Source organism: Bos mutus, chromosome 23 (assembly GCF_027580195.1).
Source record: "Bos mutus isolate GX-2022 chromosome 23, NWIPB_WYAK_1.1, whole genome shotgun sequence".
NCBI classification, from domain to species: domain Eukaryota; kingdom Metazoa; phylum Chordata; class Mammalia; order Artiodactyla; family Bovidae; genus Bos; species Bos mutus.
The window spans coordinates 39,399,762-39,415,064 of record NC_091639.1 but is presented as its reverse complement, the minus strand read 5'-3'; the positions used below and the strand labels follow the sequence as shown (position 1 = coordinate 39,415,064).

Sequence of the window (15,303 nt, the reverse complement as noted above, 5' to 3'; positions counted from 1 at the left end):
ATCGGTATCCCCTGCATTGCAAGGTGAATTCTTAACCACCGGACCATCAGGGAAGCCCAATAATTTTTTTTAAAAAAAAAAAAGGTGGAGAAGGAAATGGCAATCCACTCCAGTATTCGTGCCTGGAGAATCCCATGGATGGAGGAGCCTGGTGGGTTGCAGTCCACGGGGTCTCAAGGGGTCGGATAGGACTGAGCGACTTCACTCACTTCACTCATGTAATTTATGTCCTGGTTTTATGAGGACTGAGTGGTATTTATTAGATTTTTTTTCTGTCCAGGAACCTAATATGTATCTCCATTTCTACATATCTTGTTTTTCATTAAAATCTTGTAATTTTCTGCACAATATATTCTTTACTGTTCTTGATACATTTATTCTTACATGTCTATAATTGTCATTGTCTTTTGATTAGATTATATTTCCAGCCTATTAATAAATGGCTCTTGGTGTTCAAAAAAAAAAAAAAAGGTACTTAACCTACGGTATACCATAGAGAACTATACTCAATACTTAAAAAAAAAAATTTTTTTTAATTTTATTTTTTGGCCTTAGCAGGGACTTGCAGGAGATCCCCATTAGGAATTGAATCCAGGCCACAGCAATGAAAGCATTGAGTCCTAACTGCTGGACTGTCAGGGAATTCCCTCTACTCAATAGTTTATAATAAACTATAAGGGGAAAGAATCTGGAAAAGAATATATAATCGCTCTACTGTACACCTGAAACTGACATGACATTGTAAATGAAGTATACTTCAATTAAAAAAAATTTTTTTTAAAGCACTTAGCAAATTGGTCAGAGAAAGCAATGGCAACCCACTCCAGTACTCTTGCCTGGAAAATCCCATGGACGGAGTAGCCTGGTAGGCTGCAGTCCATGGGGTTGCTAGGAGTCGGACACGACTGAGCAACTTCACTTTCACTTTTCACTTTAATGTATTGGAGAAGGAAGTGGCAACCCACTCCAGTGTTCTTGCCTGGAGAATCCCAGGGACAGGGGAGCTATCTATGGGATCGCACAGAGTTGGACGAGACTGAAGTGACTTAGCAGCAGCAGCAGCAGCAAATTGGTAGCAGGCAAATTTTAGAATTGCAAGATAGCTTACACTCATGGTTATAGACAGGGTAATGAGAAGTCTGTGTCAGAGTAATTTCTGTATTTGGAATCCTTCTGTTTGCAAGTAATAGGAAAAAAAAAACAAACTGAAAGTGACTTAGAATGAGAGGCAGAGGTAGGGAACATGTATGTTCACACAACTGGAAATCTCAAAAATGGAATTGGGTTCAGTGTTTCTTAAACAAGAGTCTAGTCCCCATCTCTCATCTCTCCCTCTCTTTTGGTTGGGGATCTATTGCAGGCTGCTTCCTCCCTTCTAGAAAGAGGATGGCTGCCAGGCTCAAGACCCTGCTAGTCAGAGAAAAGGAACATACCTCTGTCTCTGGTTGGCTTAGTGGCAGTGCTGACAAGATAGCTAGTTCATGTACAGCAATACTGTACATCAATAATTACACTGCTCTTATAAATTTATGTGGGCATTTTGGGCAGTATACAACTCACAGGGTCTTAAATTGAAACGGTTTCTGTATAAAGGATAATAGATTATGGCTAGAATGCAGCTAATACAGAACCTGATGATATAAAGATAACCCCAGGAAGTTATCCTTAGAGTTCAAATTTGCAATCACTTTAACCAGGAGCCCAAGCACAATTTCATGACTTGTAAAAAATATGGAATATGAAAACTGCTAAAGTCTTACATTCTACATTTAGATTGTGGCTATTAAAAGTTCTAAAATTACTGTAATTTTGCAAATTACAAGTCCCATTAGCTGACAGGTCTGATTGGATTACTCATCCATTCCTGAACTAATTGGGGTAAGGCAAGGAGGCTACTAAGAATGGGGATGATTTAATTAACTAGGGGTGCTCATGCCTCTACCCCTAAAAAAATAAGGTATAGGATCCAGCCACACTTAAGTCAATAACATGGTCTACTGTGAGAATCCTTCCTCAGAGAAAGTCAAAAGATACTTGTTTGCTACAACGCATGATCCCCATTCAAGAATTTCTGATATGTTTCCTTGAAGCTTCCTATGATTCTAGGGTCTAGACAAGAGTGGCTGGTGGTTGAATAAATTTAAAGAAACATTAAAATAGTCTATAATTTAAATGGATAATTCACTGGGCTGTGGTTACCAGAAGATGGAAAGTCTGTGTGGATCACGAGAAGAGGAGGTTCAGAAGGTATTTGAAAATACAGTGGGAGGGATTAAGAGTGCTCCACTGAAAGATGCATGCTAGACTAGCATTACACACACACATAGTAACAACAAAAATAGGGGCAATGGTGGGAAAGAATGGGATATGAGACGTGAAAAAAAACAATTTTTTTGAACAAAGATTGTGCCAGCTGATTGACATACATCATTTATTTTAAATACTTAACCAAATATGTTTTGATCACCTGCTGTGTGTCAGGCTTGTTTCCTGGCCCTGGGGATGCAGGAGTGACCACAGGAGACCAAAGCTGAAGTTCTTCTGAGGGGAGACAGGACGAAACAACCCTGCATTGATATAATTACTCCATTTTATGGAGAGGAAAGCAATCTTGAGTGAGGGTAAGGGACTCTTCTGCAGACACTTTAAGTAGCAGCAGTGCTATGGTCCAAATCCAGGATAGTCTGACTTAAAAAAGGCTCTGCTTTGGGACTTCCGCTGTGGCCCAGTGGTTAAACCTCTATGTTTCCACTGCAGAGGGCCTGGGTTCAATCCCTAGCCGGGTAATGAAGTTCTCACATGCTGCTGGGTGCAGCCAAAAAGAAAAAAATATAAAAAAATTTTTTAAAAAGGTTTGGTTTAATAGAAGGAAATAAAAAGAGGAGAAAAATTTACCTTGGAGGAGGGGAGCAAATCAAAGCAAATTTATGTGAGCCAGAAAAGAAAAACAATAAGAGAAGGAAAGAAAAGTAAGAAACAGAAAGGTTTTGCTAGAATCCCTCACCTGGTAAACACCCAAGGTAAGGCCAGCTCAGGGTCTGCCTCGACCACTGCATTTCTCCTTCCCTACTCTTCCCCCACTCCAGTACTCTTGCCTGGAAAATCCCATGAACGGAGGAGCCTGGTGGGCTGCAGTCCATGGGATCGCTAAAAGTCGGACACGACTGAGCGACTTCACTTTCACTTTTCACTTTCATGTATTGGAGGAGGAAATGGCAACCCACTCCAGTGTTCTTGCCTGGAGAATCCCAGGGACGGCGGGGCCTGGTGGGCTGCCGTCTCTGGGGTCGCACAGAGTCGGATACGACTGAAGCGAGTTAGCAGCAGCAGCAGCAGCAGCAGCAGCAGCAACTCTTCCCTTGCTGGTATGGAAGCCCCATTTTACAGATGTAAAAACTAAGGCTCAGGGCTATTAAATATTTGTATTTTCCCCCCACTATGGATAAACCTCTCAGAGCCACAGTAAGAGAACGCCTGAGAGAAACAAAACAATAATTGGTATATCTTTCAGGTAACGGTGGGAAAATACAAGTTGTTAGTGCTTCTCTTGAGAGCAGATTTAGCATAAGTCAGAGTCCACTGAATCTGCTTGCAATGCGGGACACCTGGGTGGATCCTTAGGTCGGGGAAATCCCTTGGAGGAGGAAATGGCAACCCACTCCAGTATTCTTGCCTGGAAAATCCCATGGACAGAGGAGCCTGCTGAGCTCCATGAGGTAGCAAGAGAGTCGGACACGACTGAACAACACAGACTCCAGTGAAAGCGGGTAGGGAACACCAGGCAAACTTCCTAACTGAACTCACTATTGTGAGGAAGGGGCTCTTGGTGATTTTTCTGACACGTGTGCTAAGTCGCTACGGTTCCACTCTGGGCTGTAACCCGCAAGAATCCTCCGTCCATGGGATTTCCCAGGCAAGAACACTGGAGTTGCCTGGGTTGCCAAGTCCTCCTCCAAGGGCATCTTCCCTCCCGCAGGGATCGAACCCACCTCTCTTTTATCTCCTGCATTAGCAGGCGGGTTCTTTACCACTAGCGCCACCTGGGAAGCCACAGTTGCTATATTTCTCTCCCAATAGTTAACCTTGTGGCTCGTGGGTTTTTTTTTTTTTTAGGGGAAGTAGAAAACAGAGGAAGGTATGAGTGACCCACGGACCCCAGCCCTGCCCTCAGGCCAATACAGCAGCCTTTGCTAGGAGAAAGGTTCAATCTTCTTCAGGAACTTCCACTTTCATTTGCTAAATGTGGTAGTTTCCAGATGGCCTGGAACGCAGTCTCATTTGCGTTTGCGTTGCTATTAAACTTTTCAAGAGTCCGTGATAATGCGCCATCGTCTCGGTCAAATCCTGCAGTTTGCGTGAGACGTGAGATACCAGCCAGAGTTCCAGATTTTCTAGGCTTGGGCTTTTCTCTAACTGTGGGACCCCGGTTGGTACAGTCTGGTGGCAGCTTGATCACAAAGCCTCATTGACCTTGAGAGCAATTCCGAAGTACTTTCCTAAACGTGATGGTCTTAGTTCCACCCTAACCGCTTACGAGGATGAAGTAATTAGTGAATACTTTAATAAGTATTTAATACTTTAATCTTATTAGGAGCAAAACGTTTTATCAGTGAGAGTAACAGCGGAGGTGTTCTTAAACCCCCGCCTGTTTAGAGGTGAGGGAGACGGGACTGAGGATAACTTGGAAGTCAGCAACTAGGGAATTACACCTGAAGGAACTCCGGACCTGAGACACCCCTCAGCCGCCTCTACAGACAAGGCGCCAAGACCTGAGCGCGCTCCCAGCAACCGCGATTCTCGCAGCGTTTGTAGCCATTACGTCACGGCGTTCTCCGCCTCTCATTGGGCGAGCCCATCCAGTCATGTGACTTTGGTGTGTCATATAAATAAGGGCGAGGAGACGGCGGTGGTCCGCCATTTCGTGGACGCCGGGTGTGCGAGAGCATCCGGGGACGCCGGGCGGGAGGTGGACCGGGAAGACCTAACCTAGGTTCTGTGGATTTGAACCTCCGCATTTCTAACCCAAGATCTCGGTAAGCGAACGACTACTAAAGGAATGAGGTGGGAAATGGGTCCTAAAGGGGCCGAAGTGGGGATAGGCCAATGGCGGCGGTAGGCTGAGACAAAGAGACGGTGCCGCCATTTTGTGACGTTCAGCTAGGGGCTGTGGCGGGGGCTTTTGGCCCCTCGGAGGTATACCCAGCCCTCAAAGTGGAGATGTTTTTAATCCTACACTGGGAACGGAGAGGCCGTGAGCCGGGAAGGGAGATTATCCGGGTCGAGGCGAAGGGGGACTCAGTAGTCGGTTGTACTTTAGGCCGCGGCTTTTCAATTTATGGCGCCTTTTTTTTTTTTTCGGTAGCACGTTTCCTTAGGTAGCTTCTCATCGTTTTTTCCCTTCAGGTCACTAATCAAAACTGAGCCTTTAGAACCATAATGATTGATTTCGATGCTCATTTTCATTTTTATTTATTTTTTTAACTTGAGTTCACTTTTAAAGTCGGGACCCAATAACTTTTTTTTTTTTTTTTTAACCGACCTTCCTTGAGCTGAATTGTTCTTGTGACTTTTCCTATTGATGCGTGGGCCTGTAAAGTTTCTGGAAAAGGGAAAAAACACATTCCCCAGCAATGGTTTGGTCTCAGAACTGGTTGCAGGGTGGGGTCACGCAATTAGGATGTGTCTGGACTGGTTTTTTTTTTTTAATTGGATAAACCCAGAGTGAGAAAAGAATGGTAAAGCTCTTGAGCTGAGTTCATGGGCAGACTGCTTTTTTATGCAGTTGATAACTGGCCTATAAGTTGATTAGATATTGCTTAAGTGACTGTAAGTATCTAAAGTTTGTAAAAATGTAAGCCCCTGGGTGGCTTAAATTTTATGCAACAAGTGCTTTTTTTCCTGAGGTGAAATTAACATAAGCTTCATTTTAAAGTGCACAATTCAGAGGTATTTAGTATGTTCACATTGTTGTACAGCTATCACCTCACTAGTTGGAACGTCTTTTATACCCAACGAAGTGACCTGTATACCGAAGCATCCATTCACCTTTTGCCCTGTCCTCTCTCCCAAGCCCCTGGTACCTACTAAAATGTTTCTGGATTTGCCCGTTTTGGATAATTCACATCCTTGGAATCGTAATATGTGCACTATTTCGTGTCTGATATCTATAACTGTATGCTCTGACACATTTGTCGCATTTATGGGTACTTGATTCCGGAATAATTTGGATAGTACATTTTGTTTATGTACCTGTTGCTGGATATTTGGCTTAACACTTTTGGGCTGTTGAGAATAGAGTAAGGTACATTTTTTAAAAACAGATTTGTCTTGCATTGTGAGGAGTGATGCTGGTTAACTTGACCTGTGAAGGCACATTAGTATCAGTTTTCTTGGTGATTGTCTTCAGCGAGTTGTTTGATGTTTTAGAATTTGCTTCTGAGTAGGTGATCCTACTCTTCTAGGTGAAATTAATTGAAATAGGTAAAATGCTTAGTTTCTACTTTGGTAAACACTCCTCTGGTGTGTTACCTTCCCCGCCGCCCCGCCTACCCCCGCTTTTCAAGGAGGCTTTTTTCCCCCTCTTCTTTCACAATTTGTTCTGGCTTCTGTGCAGTTACCGGTAACCATTGGGATAGTCCTAGCTTTTGGGGTTTTAGTATTGCATTCTTTCCTGAATCTATTTTTCACTGTGGATTATAATTTTTTTTTTTTTGCAGAAATGCATCGTGATTCCTGTCCATTGGACTGTAAAGTTTATGTAGGTAATCTTGGAAACAATGGTAACAAGACTGAATTGGAACGAGCTTTTGGCTATTATGGACCACTCCGAAGTGTGTGGGTTGCTAGAAACCCTCCCGGCTTTGCTTTTGTTGAATTTGAAGATCCCCGAGACGCAGCTGATGCTGTCCGAGAGCTAGATGGGAGGTAATTTGTTGATTAATTAATGATAGTTTATTGTGTTTTAATATTCAAAATCTCTAGGATATATGACTTTTAGATGGCTTCTTTGCTATCTGAAATTGATGTTATTGGAAATTTACATAAAACCTTTTTTTTGGCAATCAAAATGAACAATTTGTGAAGATACCTAGGAAGTTTTTTTATTCAGTTGGCCATTGGAGAAAATAATTTTAATGGTCAGCTTGGGTGTGTGGCTTCATGTGGTTGAAACATTTTAATCTAAATCCACCACAAAGCATCAATCATGTTGTCACCTTTGAATTGTGTCTAAAAGAATTGTGGCTCAATCATCCCTCTTAATGGCCACAGATTGTAAGTGGATATGGTTATATGGGTTTATTGTACTATTATCTTTTTTTGATACCTGTTGGAAATATTTGTTTAGGAAGTGTGGATCATATAACAGTATTTCCCTTTGCGTTACAATATTCTGTTAGCTGGCTGGTAAGTTAACACCTGAGTCTTAACAGTGAACAGGTGTTGCCTTTCTTCTTGGCATTTGAAAACTTGGGTTTCATGAAACCAAGGAACAGAATTAAGATCCAAAAATTAAAGGATCTGTGAGATGACTATAAAGATATGTAAAAGGTCATTTATCTAAGCAGATTACGGAAACATTTTTCCAGGGCCCCACCTCTTCCCAATCACTGTCCACATATGGTGGCTTATCTAAACTTAGTGATTGTGGATCAATGAGTAGGTGGAATATAAAGGTTTTTTTTTTTTTTTTTAATTGTTCTCAGCTACAGTTTCTTATGTTTAAACTGTTGTATGATGATTGAAGGGAAAGGAAAATGTAAAATGTCCAGGATGCTTCTGTCCTGTTTACTGATGTTTGCTTAGAGGGAATGGGGAGGAGAGAGACCAACAAATGGAGTATTTATGATTGGTAAACAGTTGCTGCATCTTCCCAAGGAAGAAGTCAAAACAGGATGTACAAATGAACTAACTACCTTGGAGGATGAATCTAGGTTTTCACACTTAAATTGTAACTGTTAACATTGAGCCCAATGATCAGACTGACTTAACAGCAATAAAACACAAGGAAGTTGGTTTTCTTTACTAGAAAAAAGATAAGGAACTAAAACGTGCTTTGGTATTAAGGATTCTGCAGACATACAGTTGGATTCTTTGCAAAGAAGCTAGCTATAAAAGGGGGCTTTGTGTTTGTTTTTTCCTTGCTTTTAATGCACATCTCCTAGAAAATTAGTTTGGCTGTTTTAAATTCACTGTTTCTTTCCCTCCTAGAACACTCTGTGGCTGCCGAGTAAGAGTGGAACTATCGAATGGTGAAAAGAGAAGTCGTAATCGTGGCCCACCTCCTTCTTGGGGTCGTCGCCCTCGAGATGATTATCGGAGGAGGAGTCCTCCACCTCGACGCAGGTACTTAGAGAGAGCGTGTTTAGAGGTATTGGTGTAGCTAATAGGAACAGGTATCTCTCTTAAAGTTTGTTGGTGGGTTTTAACTTTGAAGAATCAGGTTTTTACGAAGCGTTTGTTGGGTGTAGTTTGGGATATGTGAGTTGTGCTGAGTGTTGGCTTTTGTCTTTAGGTCACTGTTCATGTTGGTAGTCAGTAACTTCTATCTTGGATCTGTCTTCTAGTTCATCTTCTAGTTGCATCTTTCCAAGTCTTCCCTTATACTTCAGTTTAGGCCTTTTTCCATTTCTTGACTCCATAATGACAAACATTACATTCAACTCTAGCTCTTCACAAAAATGTGTTTTCTACTGTTAGCACGATTGTAATATTTATCAAACAGGCAGCTGTTTTATTGTTACAACTGGTAAAGTAGAAATCATTCTGAAACTAAAGTCACTGACCAATAAAGGGGGCTAAAGTAATCCCAGTCATCTGTTCTTCAAACCCAAATAGGAGAGAATGCAGGTTTTTTTTATAATTGAAAATGGCATCATTCTTGGACCAGGCAGTATTGTCTGGATGCTAACTCCACATCTCCTCAGACCTCCAAAATAGTTTCTATAGGACTGAATTTACCTCTTACAGGTGAGTGAAGTCCTAGGAGATAGGAGTTCAAAATCTTGCCCCTTTTGCTGTTTTGAAAAACAAAACAACACACTGTTGCCCATCATAATAAAGAGTATTTGTTAGCTAATAGATGGTTGTACTGATGGCTTGTTTTTCATTTTTTTTTGTGCTTTTTGGTCCATCTATTAATAAAAATGAACCCCGTTACAGAGTCACCATCATGTCTCTTCTCACCACCCTCTGAGTCTGCATTAGCCAGTCAACTAGCCCTTTCAGCGTCATGTGACCAGCGCGCCCCATTCAGCTTGGCTGGTGTCGTTTCACATGACCCAGGCATGGCCAGTCGTCAGGTTGCACCGCCCTTTGGTTCCCGAGCATGCTGTTTTCTCTCAGCCTTCTCTCCAACCTTAACCAAATCGGCAGCAGCCACCTCGACCGCCCACACATTCCTGGCCAATCAGCTCAGCTGTTTATTTACCAAATGTCTTCACAACAACTACAGCAGCAGCCTTCGGCTAACAAAAAAGCAGGAAAAATCCACAACACCCCCTTCGCCAACCAACTAAATCCAACGCAACATCTGGCAAAACCTTTTCAGCAAATTCTTCCTGGCCGTCAGTCCGGCAGCCTCACCTCACCATTTCTAGCTTGTTGAAACCCAAAAACTAGTAAGTTTTTCCTGCTTATACAGTTTACTGCTGGTTAAAATAAGGAGTAAGCGGCTTAAAGTAATTCTTTTTTCTGGATCAAAGGCTGGCTGTGCATAATTGAATGGTAACGTACATATATATTGCTTGAATAAAACTTTTAAGGGTGATAGGGAACTCATAATGTAACTAGACCTTCAAGTGAAACTTATTTGCATGTGTGAGATGCCAAACTAAAAATTTTAATAACTCTAACAGATTTAGCTTTCCTTTCTAGCAAAAATTTGTTGAATCCTATCACCTTTAAATGGTTTTACTAACAGTTTTCAAAATTTTTAAATTTTGGGGGTGAAGTGGGCCAAGCTAAGGTAATTTTGATAAGTCTAAACACACTCTTAAATGTGACGATCACAAATGCAGTTCTAATGTAGCACTTAATGGCATCAATATTTACACCTAGCGCGTTTTCACAAAATTACACTATCCACCTGGTACCTAAGTCTTGTCATGGACTTACAGGTTTGCATGGGTTCCAAATACTGGTTTATGGTACTGTTTTTGGAACTACTTGTGGGACTACATTTTGGTGTGGTGTTTGGGTAGTGAAGTTAGTTTGACATGAAGTTTTGCATTGGACAGATCTGCTGTGAAGCATTCTTTGTTAAAGTGAATCCATGATTGGAATACCTGCTTTTCACTTGAGCTTTTGGTTCCTTAATCCTTCTGTGCCCTTTTTTTGTTTTGTTTTCCTTTAAAAATTTTTTATTTTTTGGACGATGGGTGCCAGTTCTTCGGCACATTCACTGGGCCCAACAGTGAGATTGAAAAGTTGGGAAATGCCTCACGCCATAAATGCTAATTGACAATTAGCCTAATTTTTCTGTTTTCTGCTTTTAGATCTCCAAGACGGAGAAGCTTCTCCCGCAGCCGGAGCAGGTAAAGTATCTTTGGGGGGCCACATTCTCAGAAATGGGAGTGTTTGTGAAATTTCTAAGCTGTTTTCCAGATGACTCAGTTAATGGCAATAGACACTGACTTTAGTAATGAATCAAGTAACATATAGAACTTTTAGCTTTCAAAAACTTAGACATTGTTGTGTGTAATCCTGAATGGCTCCGTTTTTCTTTCTCCTCTTATTTTAGGTCCCTTTCTAGAGATAGGAGAAGAGAGAGATCACTGTCCCGGGAGAGAAATCACAAGCCGTCCCGATCTTTCTCTAGGTCTCGTAGGTAAGATCTTTAATGACCTGAGCCATTTAAGAGCTTACATACATAATATACTAAAAACAGAAATAGGTCTTTTAAGCTACTAGGACAAAATGTTTTATAACTTTACTGTAAAAATCTTTTGATGAAGTTTTGCCTGTAACTGAGTTAACAGATGTAACTTTTGTTTCTGTTTTTCAGCCGATCTAGGTCAAATGAAAGGAAATAGAAGACCAGTTTGCAAGAGGAGTGATGTACAGGAAATAACTTCATTTGACAGGAGTATGTACAGAAAATTCAAGTTTTGTTTGAGACTTCATAAGCTTGGTGCATTTTTAAAATGTTTTAGCTGTTCACATTTGTTTGTCTGTTGGAACAGTGACACAAAGGTGTAATTCTCTATGGTTTGAAATGGATCATATGAGGCATGTAATATCAAGAATTGTTACTTTACAATGTTCCCTTAAGCAAAATTTAATTTGCTTTGAATTTTAGTCTTGCATAGGCTGATAATAAACCTCTTAACTCCTGCCCAGTCGATGTTTAACATTATGGAAATAAAAACTGGCAAAAATTGGAAGATTTTTTTTTTCCAACATACCTGGGATATGGTATGCAGCTGTAGTAAGCAGTTTTTAAAAGCTGCTGTGAACTCAAAAGCCAGCTGGAAAAATTAAAGCTGCACCCTTAAACTAGATTAGAGGTTTAAAAATCCCATTAGTCTTCACACTGGACAAAAGGTTGTCCAGTTGGTGTAGAGTCTAAGAAGTTTCAAGGAAGTTAGTTTACCTTTGCTTTAGGTTGTAAGTTCATTCTGTGATTGCTATATATGAATACATAGCTCTTTGTAACGTTCTTTATTTGGAAATATGAGACTACTCAAGATAACAAATGTCCTGCCAGTTTAAGGGTACATTGTAGAGCTGAATTGAGTTACTGTGCAAGATTCTTTTTTCATGCTGTCATTTGTAATATGTTTTGTGAGAATCCTTGGGATTAAAGTTTTGGTTACAAATTGTTGTTTAACCTGAAAGCCTGTTTTTCCTTGCAAAACTAAAATCTGAGCTTGGTACCAAGTCCAGGTGTAACATTCCTATTGGAAGCCATACTTATATTTTCTTGTAAAGTGCTTTTGAAAATAAAATATAAGCATAATTGTAATAGTTGAACCCACTATTACCATAGTTCTTGTCCCACAGAAGGCAGTTGGTTACACAAATCTTATTTTTTAGGAAATACATTTGAGGCTTTTGAAGTGAAGGGACTTTCTGGTTGTCTACCTAAGTGATATGTCTTTAGGAGCAGAAGCCAGTTTAAAGTCCATGATATTCAGTGACCAACATTTTAAAGTATAGCCACCTGATACATATATAATCCAAAGTTGCCAGTAAAAAAAAAAAAAAAAAGCTTCTATCACTAGCATGAAAATGTTCCCCAGAGCTTTAAAAATTGCTTCCATTTTATATAATTTGAGGTGTTGCATGGGAATTCTAAATTGATCCATCATTATGTGAAATTCACTACATGGTTCAAATGTAACAGTGCAGAATTGAAATATGGAGGCATGCATAATCTTCCTCTTAGATATCTAGAGGAGTTGTAATTTCAAACTTCTGTGCAATTAGATTAAATCATAATGCAACAGTCTTGTGGCTTAGTTTCCTTAAATGTGCTATTTAAAGATAGTTTTGGATTGTGCTGTACTGACTTTTCTTTAACATGAAAGACAAGTCATTGTGTTAATCTAAAAGGATGTTTTATGAGAAATTCATCCTAAACAAGTTTATTTCCAGTGGTCCTTCTTAACCTTTCACAAAAGTATCAAGGGAGAAGAGTCCTGGTTATCACAGGGGAAAACTGGTGTCAGTGGAGTTCAGTATGATCCTTTTTGGCAGAAGACATTTGTAAAACTGCCTCCTTATTTACTGAGAGCTCAGGCTTTGGGCCTTCTGGCTTTCATAATGAGCTTAAAAACTGTTGGGATCAAGCAAGGCAAGATAGGTACTGATTCGTGGAAGTAATGTGGTATATCACTATTACACTGCTCTTACAATGAACATGGATGTTTTTGACAGTATGCAACTTGCAGAGTCTTAAATTGGGCTTCTGTAAAAAGGAACAATTATAGCTACAAAGTGGCCAATACAGACCCAATACAAAGTTAACTCAGATTTATCCTTAGGATCCAAATTTGCAATCACTTTAACCAGAAGCCTTAGCACAGTTCTATGGCTTGTTAAAAAATATGGAAGGCAGAATATTAAGACTTTGTATTTTACATTTACACTGTAGCTTTGAAAAAGTTCTCTGTAGTTAACTAATTTCTGAAATTACAAGTCCTATTGGCCAGTGTCTTGGATTCTCAGTTGAATATTATACGGAAAGCAGTCACAGAAACTTTGACTTGTGATGTAATGATGACAGGTGTTCACTAGAGGTCACTGTTAACACTTGGTGATAATTTAAGGAACATATCTAAGAGTATAGTTTTTATTTTTGCAGAAATAGTTAATTCTGTGGTTCTCAATTCATTGTGGGTTACATCTGACCTCCATGTCTTAAGCAGAAAGAAGTTTTTAATTTTAGAGAGATAGATACCTTTTACCAACTATTTCTATGTTTTTTTACAGTTCCATAAAAGATAATGTGATGAGTAGATGGCATCACCACCTTTTTAGTTAAACTCACCCGTATTTGGATGGAAAGTCCTGGTTGCTTTTTATTGAAGCGTCGTGCTTCATATTTCTGCAGTGCTTTATCAGGAATGGTATTTTCCAGGCCTACTGATTGATTTTTCCATCCCTGGGTTATATAAGAACCACTGGTTTAGTACTTTGTATCAATGTGCTTTTATTTTCGGAATCCCCAACATGATTTAGTTGTGAGATCTGGTTGGTGGCAATGTCTTCCAGTTGTATATTTTTGTACTAGACTGTTGCCTTCTGGTTTTCTTTTCTTTTTGAGAACATGAAAGACTTTATAATTAAAGTAGCTGAAGAAAAACTGGGTTGGAGTATATTTTTATCAAAACAGTCTGATGCTGTTGGATTTAATTTTATATATCCACACAAATTCTCTTCATTTTACTTTATTAAATTGGCTGCTTCAAAAGAATTCAGCTGTACACAGAATAGTTGTAAGGTTCTGAGAAGAGATACTGAAAATTTGTCTTGATAAACCTAGTTAACTGCTTAATTTTGTTATGCAACTTAATGTTTAATTGAGACTGCAGAAATTCATAATATGGTATTTTCATAATTTTGTATCCCGGTTCTTTTAACTACCTGGATGGAACACAAGACAACAGCCAAAATGTTTCCCAGATTAACACATGAAGTACTTGTGCAGAATGTTACCTTTTTTTTTTTTTTTAGTTTTTCCTTGGTTCTCTGACTTATATAAAGCATTGTGACCATTTAGTGCCTTATCTATTAGTACATATATGTACTTAGTCTTGAAGTGAAAATTTCTGGAAACATTGATACTTACCTTCTTGTGCTAGTCATCGTTTGGGGACTAGATGAGATGGAGAATATTTCACTTTATTTCCAGAGCAAAATTATACCTTCCAGAAAAAGTAGGCTGTAGGTGACTTCCCCTCTCTTTTTGAAGTTCATTTATGAATTGGCATTTTTGTTTCAGTATATAACTCACAGATTTTATTTGGGGCAAGTTAGTATCCTTTTAGTGGCCTTTTTTTTTTTTTTTGGTTAAGTCCCCAAACCTCAAATTGGAGCAAAGGGGGAAAGTTGCTGAAGAAAATTAGTGAATGCTGTAGGGTTGCTGTTTGTATCGGTCATTTGGAAAGGGAAATGGAAATGACCAACATAAAAAACATTCTAAGTTTTGAGAGAACTCCCTCAGGAAACAATTTCTACATACTTTTAAATTTAAGCAGCTGGCACTTTCTTTTAACTCAATCCAGCTGGCTCTCTGCAACCGAATTTCTTTTGTAATGAGAAAATTTTAGTTTAGGAAAAACAATCCATGTTAACTTTCAACAAAAGTATCTTGTAAATAAATACAAAATGGAGTGTTGATTTGTCATTTAATCCTTTTTGTGTCACACTTTCCCCACATGGCAGACTGACAGGCATGGGGTACGGTGATAAGGAATAACACCAGCTCTGACTCAAAACAGCATAGGTAATACTTGACTTTTGTCCAGTGTTGGGATGTTGAAACCTTGAACTAAATAGTAATAAGTTCTCTTGTAGATTAGAATGATTTAAGATGTTGGTTGTAGGGCTTTTAAATGTCCTGAGAGGCTCTTGGATCTTGAGTGAGGTGGCAAACATTTCAGGTGCTTTGAAAAGCCCCTTACATAGCAGTAGTGGAAAACAAGAGAATGTAAAGAATCTGAGGTGAAGAAATGAGTATAAATAACTTTAATCGTAAAGTAGAAGTTAGAAGACAGGAGCAGTGGAGTGCATAACTCTTTGGAGGTAAAACTGAAAGTGTTTTACTGAACTTGGACCAATTTCCATCTAATTTTTTATTTT

At 39.5% G+C, this 15,303-nt stretch overlaps 1 protein-coding gene across 1 annotated transcript; it reads left to right on the top strand.

The window, feature by feature from the left end:
• Positions 1 to 4,895: 4,895 nt before the first annotated feature.
• SRSF3 (serine and arginine rich splicing factor 3) lies at positions 4,896 to 14,839 on the top strand. Its single transcript, XM_070361318.1, has 6 exons — positions 4,896 to 5,033; positions 6,717 to 6,924; positions 8,209 to 8,343; positions 10,494 to 10,532; positions 10,739 to 10,825; positions 11,003 to 14,839. The coding sequence occupies exons 2-6, from the start codon at positions 6,719 to 6,721 to the stop codon at positions 11,028 to 11,030; spliced, it is 495 nt and encodes a 164-aa protein (XP_070217419.1). The 5' UTR covers positions 4,896 to 5,033; positions 6,717 to 6,718; the 3' UTR covers positions 11,031 to 14,839.
• The last annotated feature ends 464 nt before the right edge of the window (positions 14,840 to 15,303 follow it).

Bases quoted from the DNA above. Each gene is read 5' to 3' on its own strand.
- SRSF3 (XM_070361318.1), top strand. From the start codon at position 6,719: ATGCATCGTGATTCCTGTCCATTGGACTGTAAAGTTTATGTAGGTAAT. The intron at 8,344-10,493 runs GTACTTAGAGAG...TTCTGCTTTTAG, and splicing joins AGTCCTCCACCTCGACGCAG to ATCTCCAAGACGGAGAAGCT. The intron at 10,533-10,738 runs GTAAAGTATCTT...CTCTTATTTTAG, and splicing joins TTCTCCCGCAGCCGGAGCAG to GTCCCTTTCTAGAGATAGGA.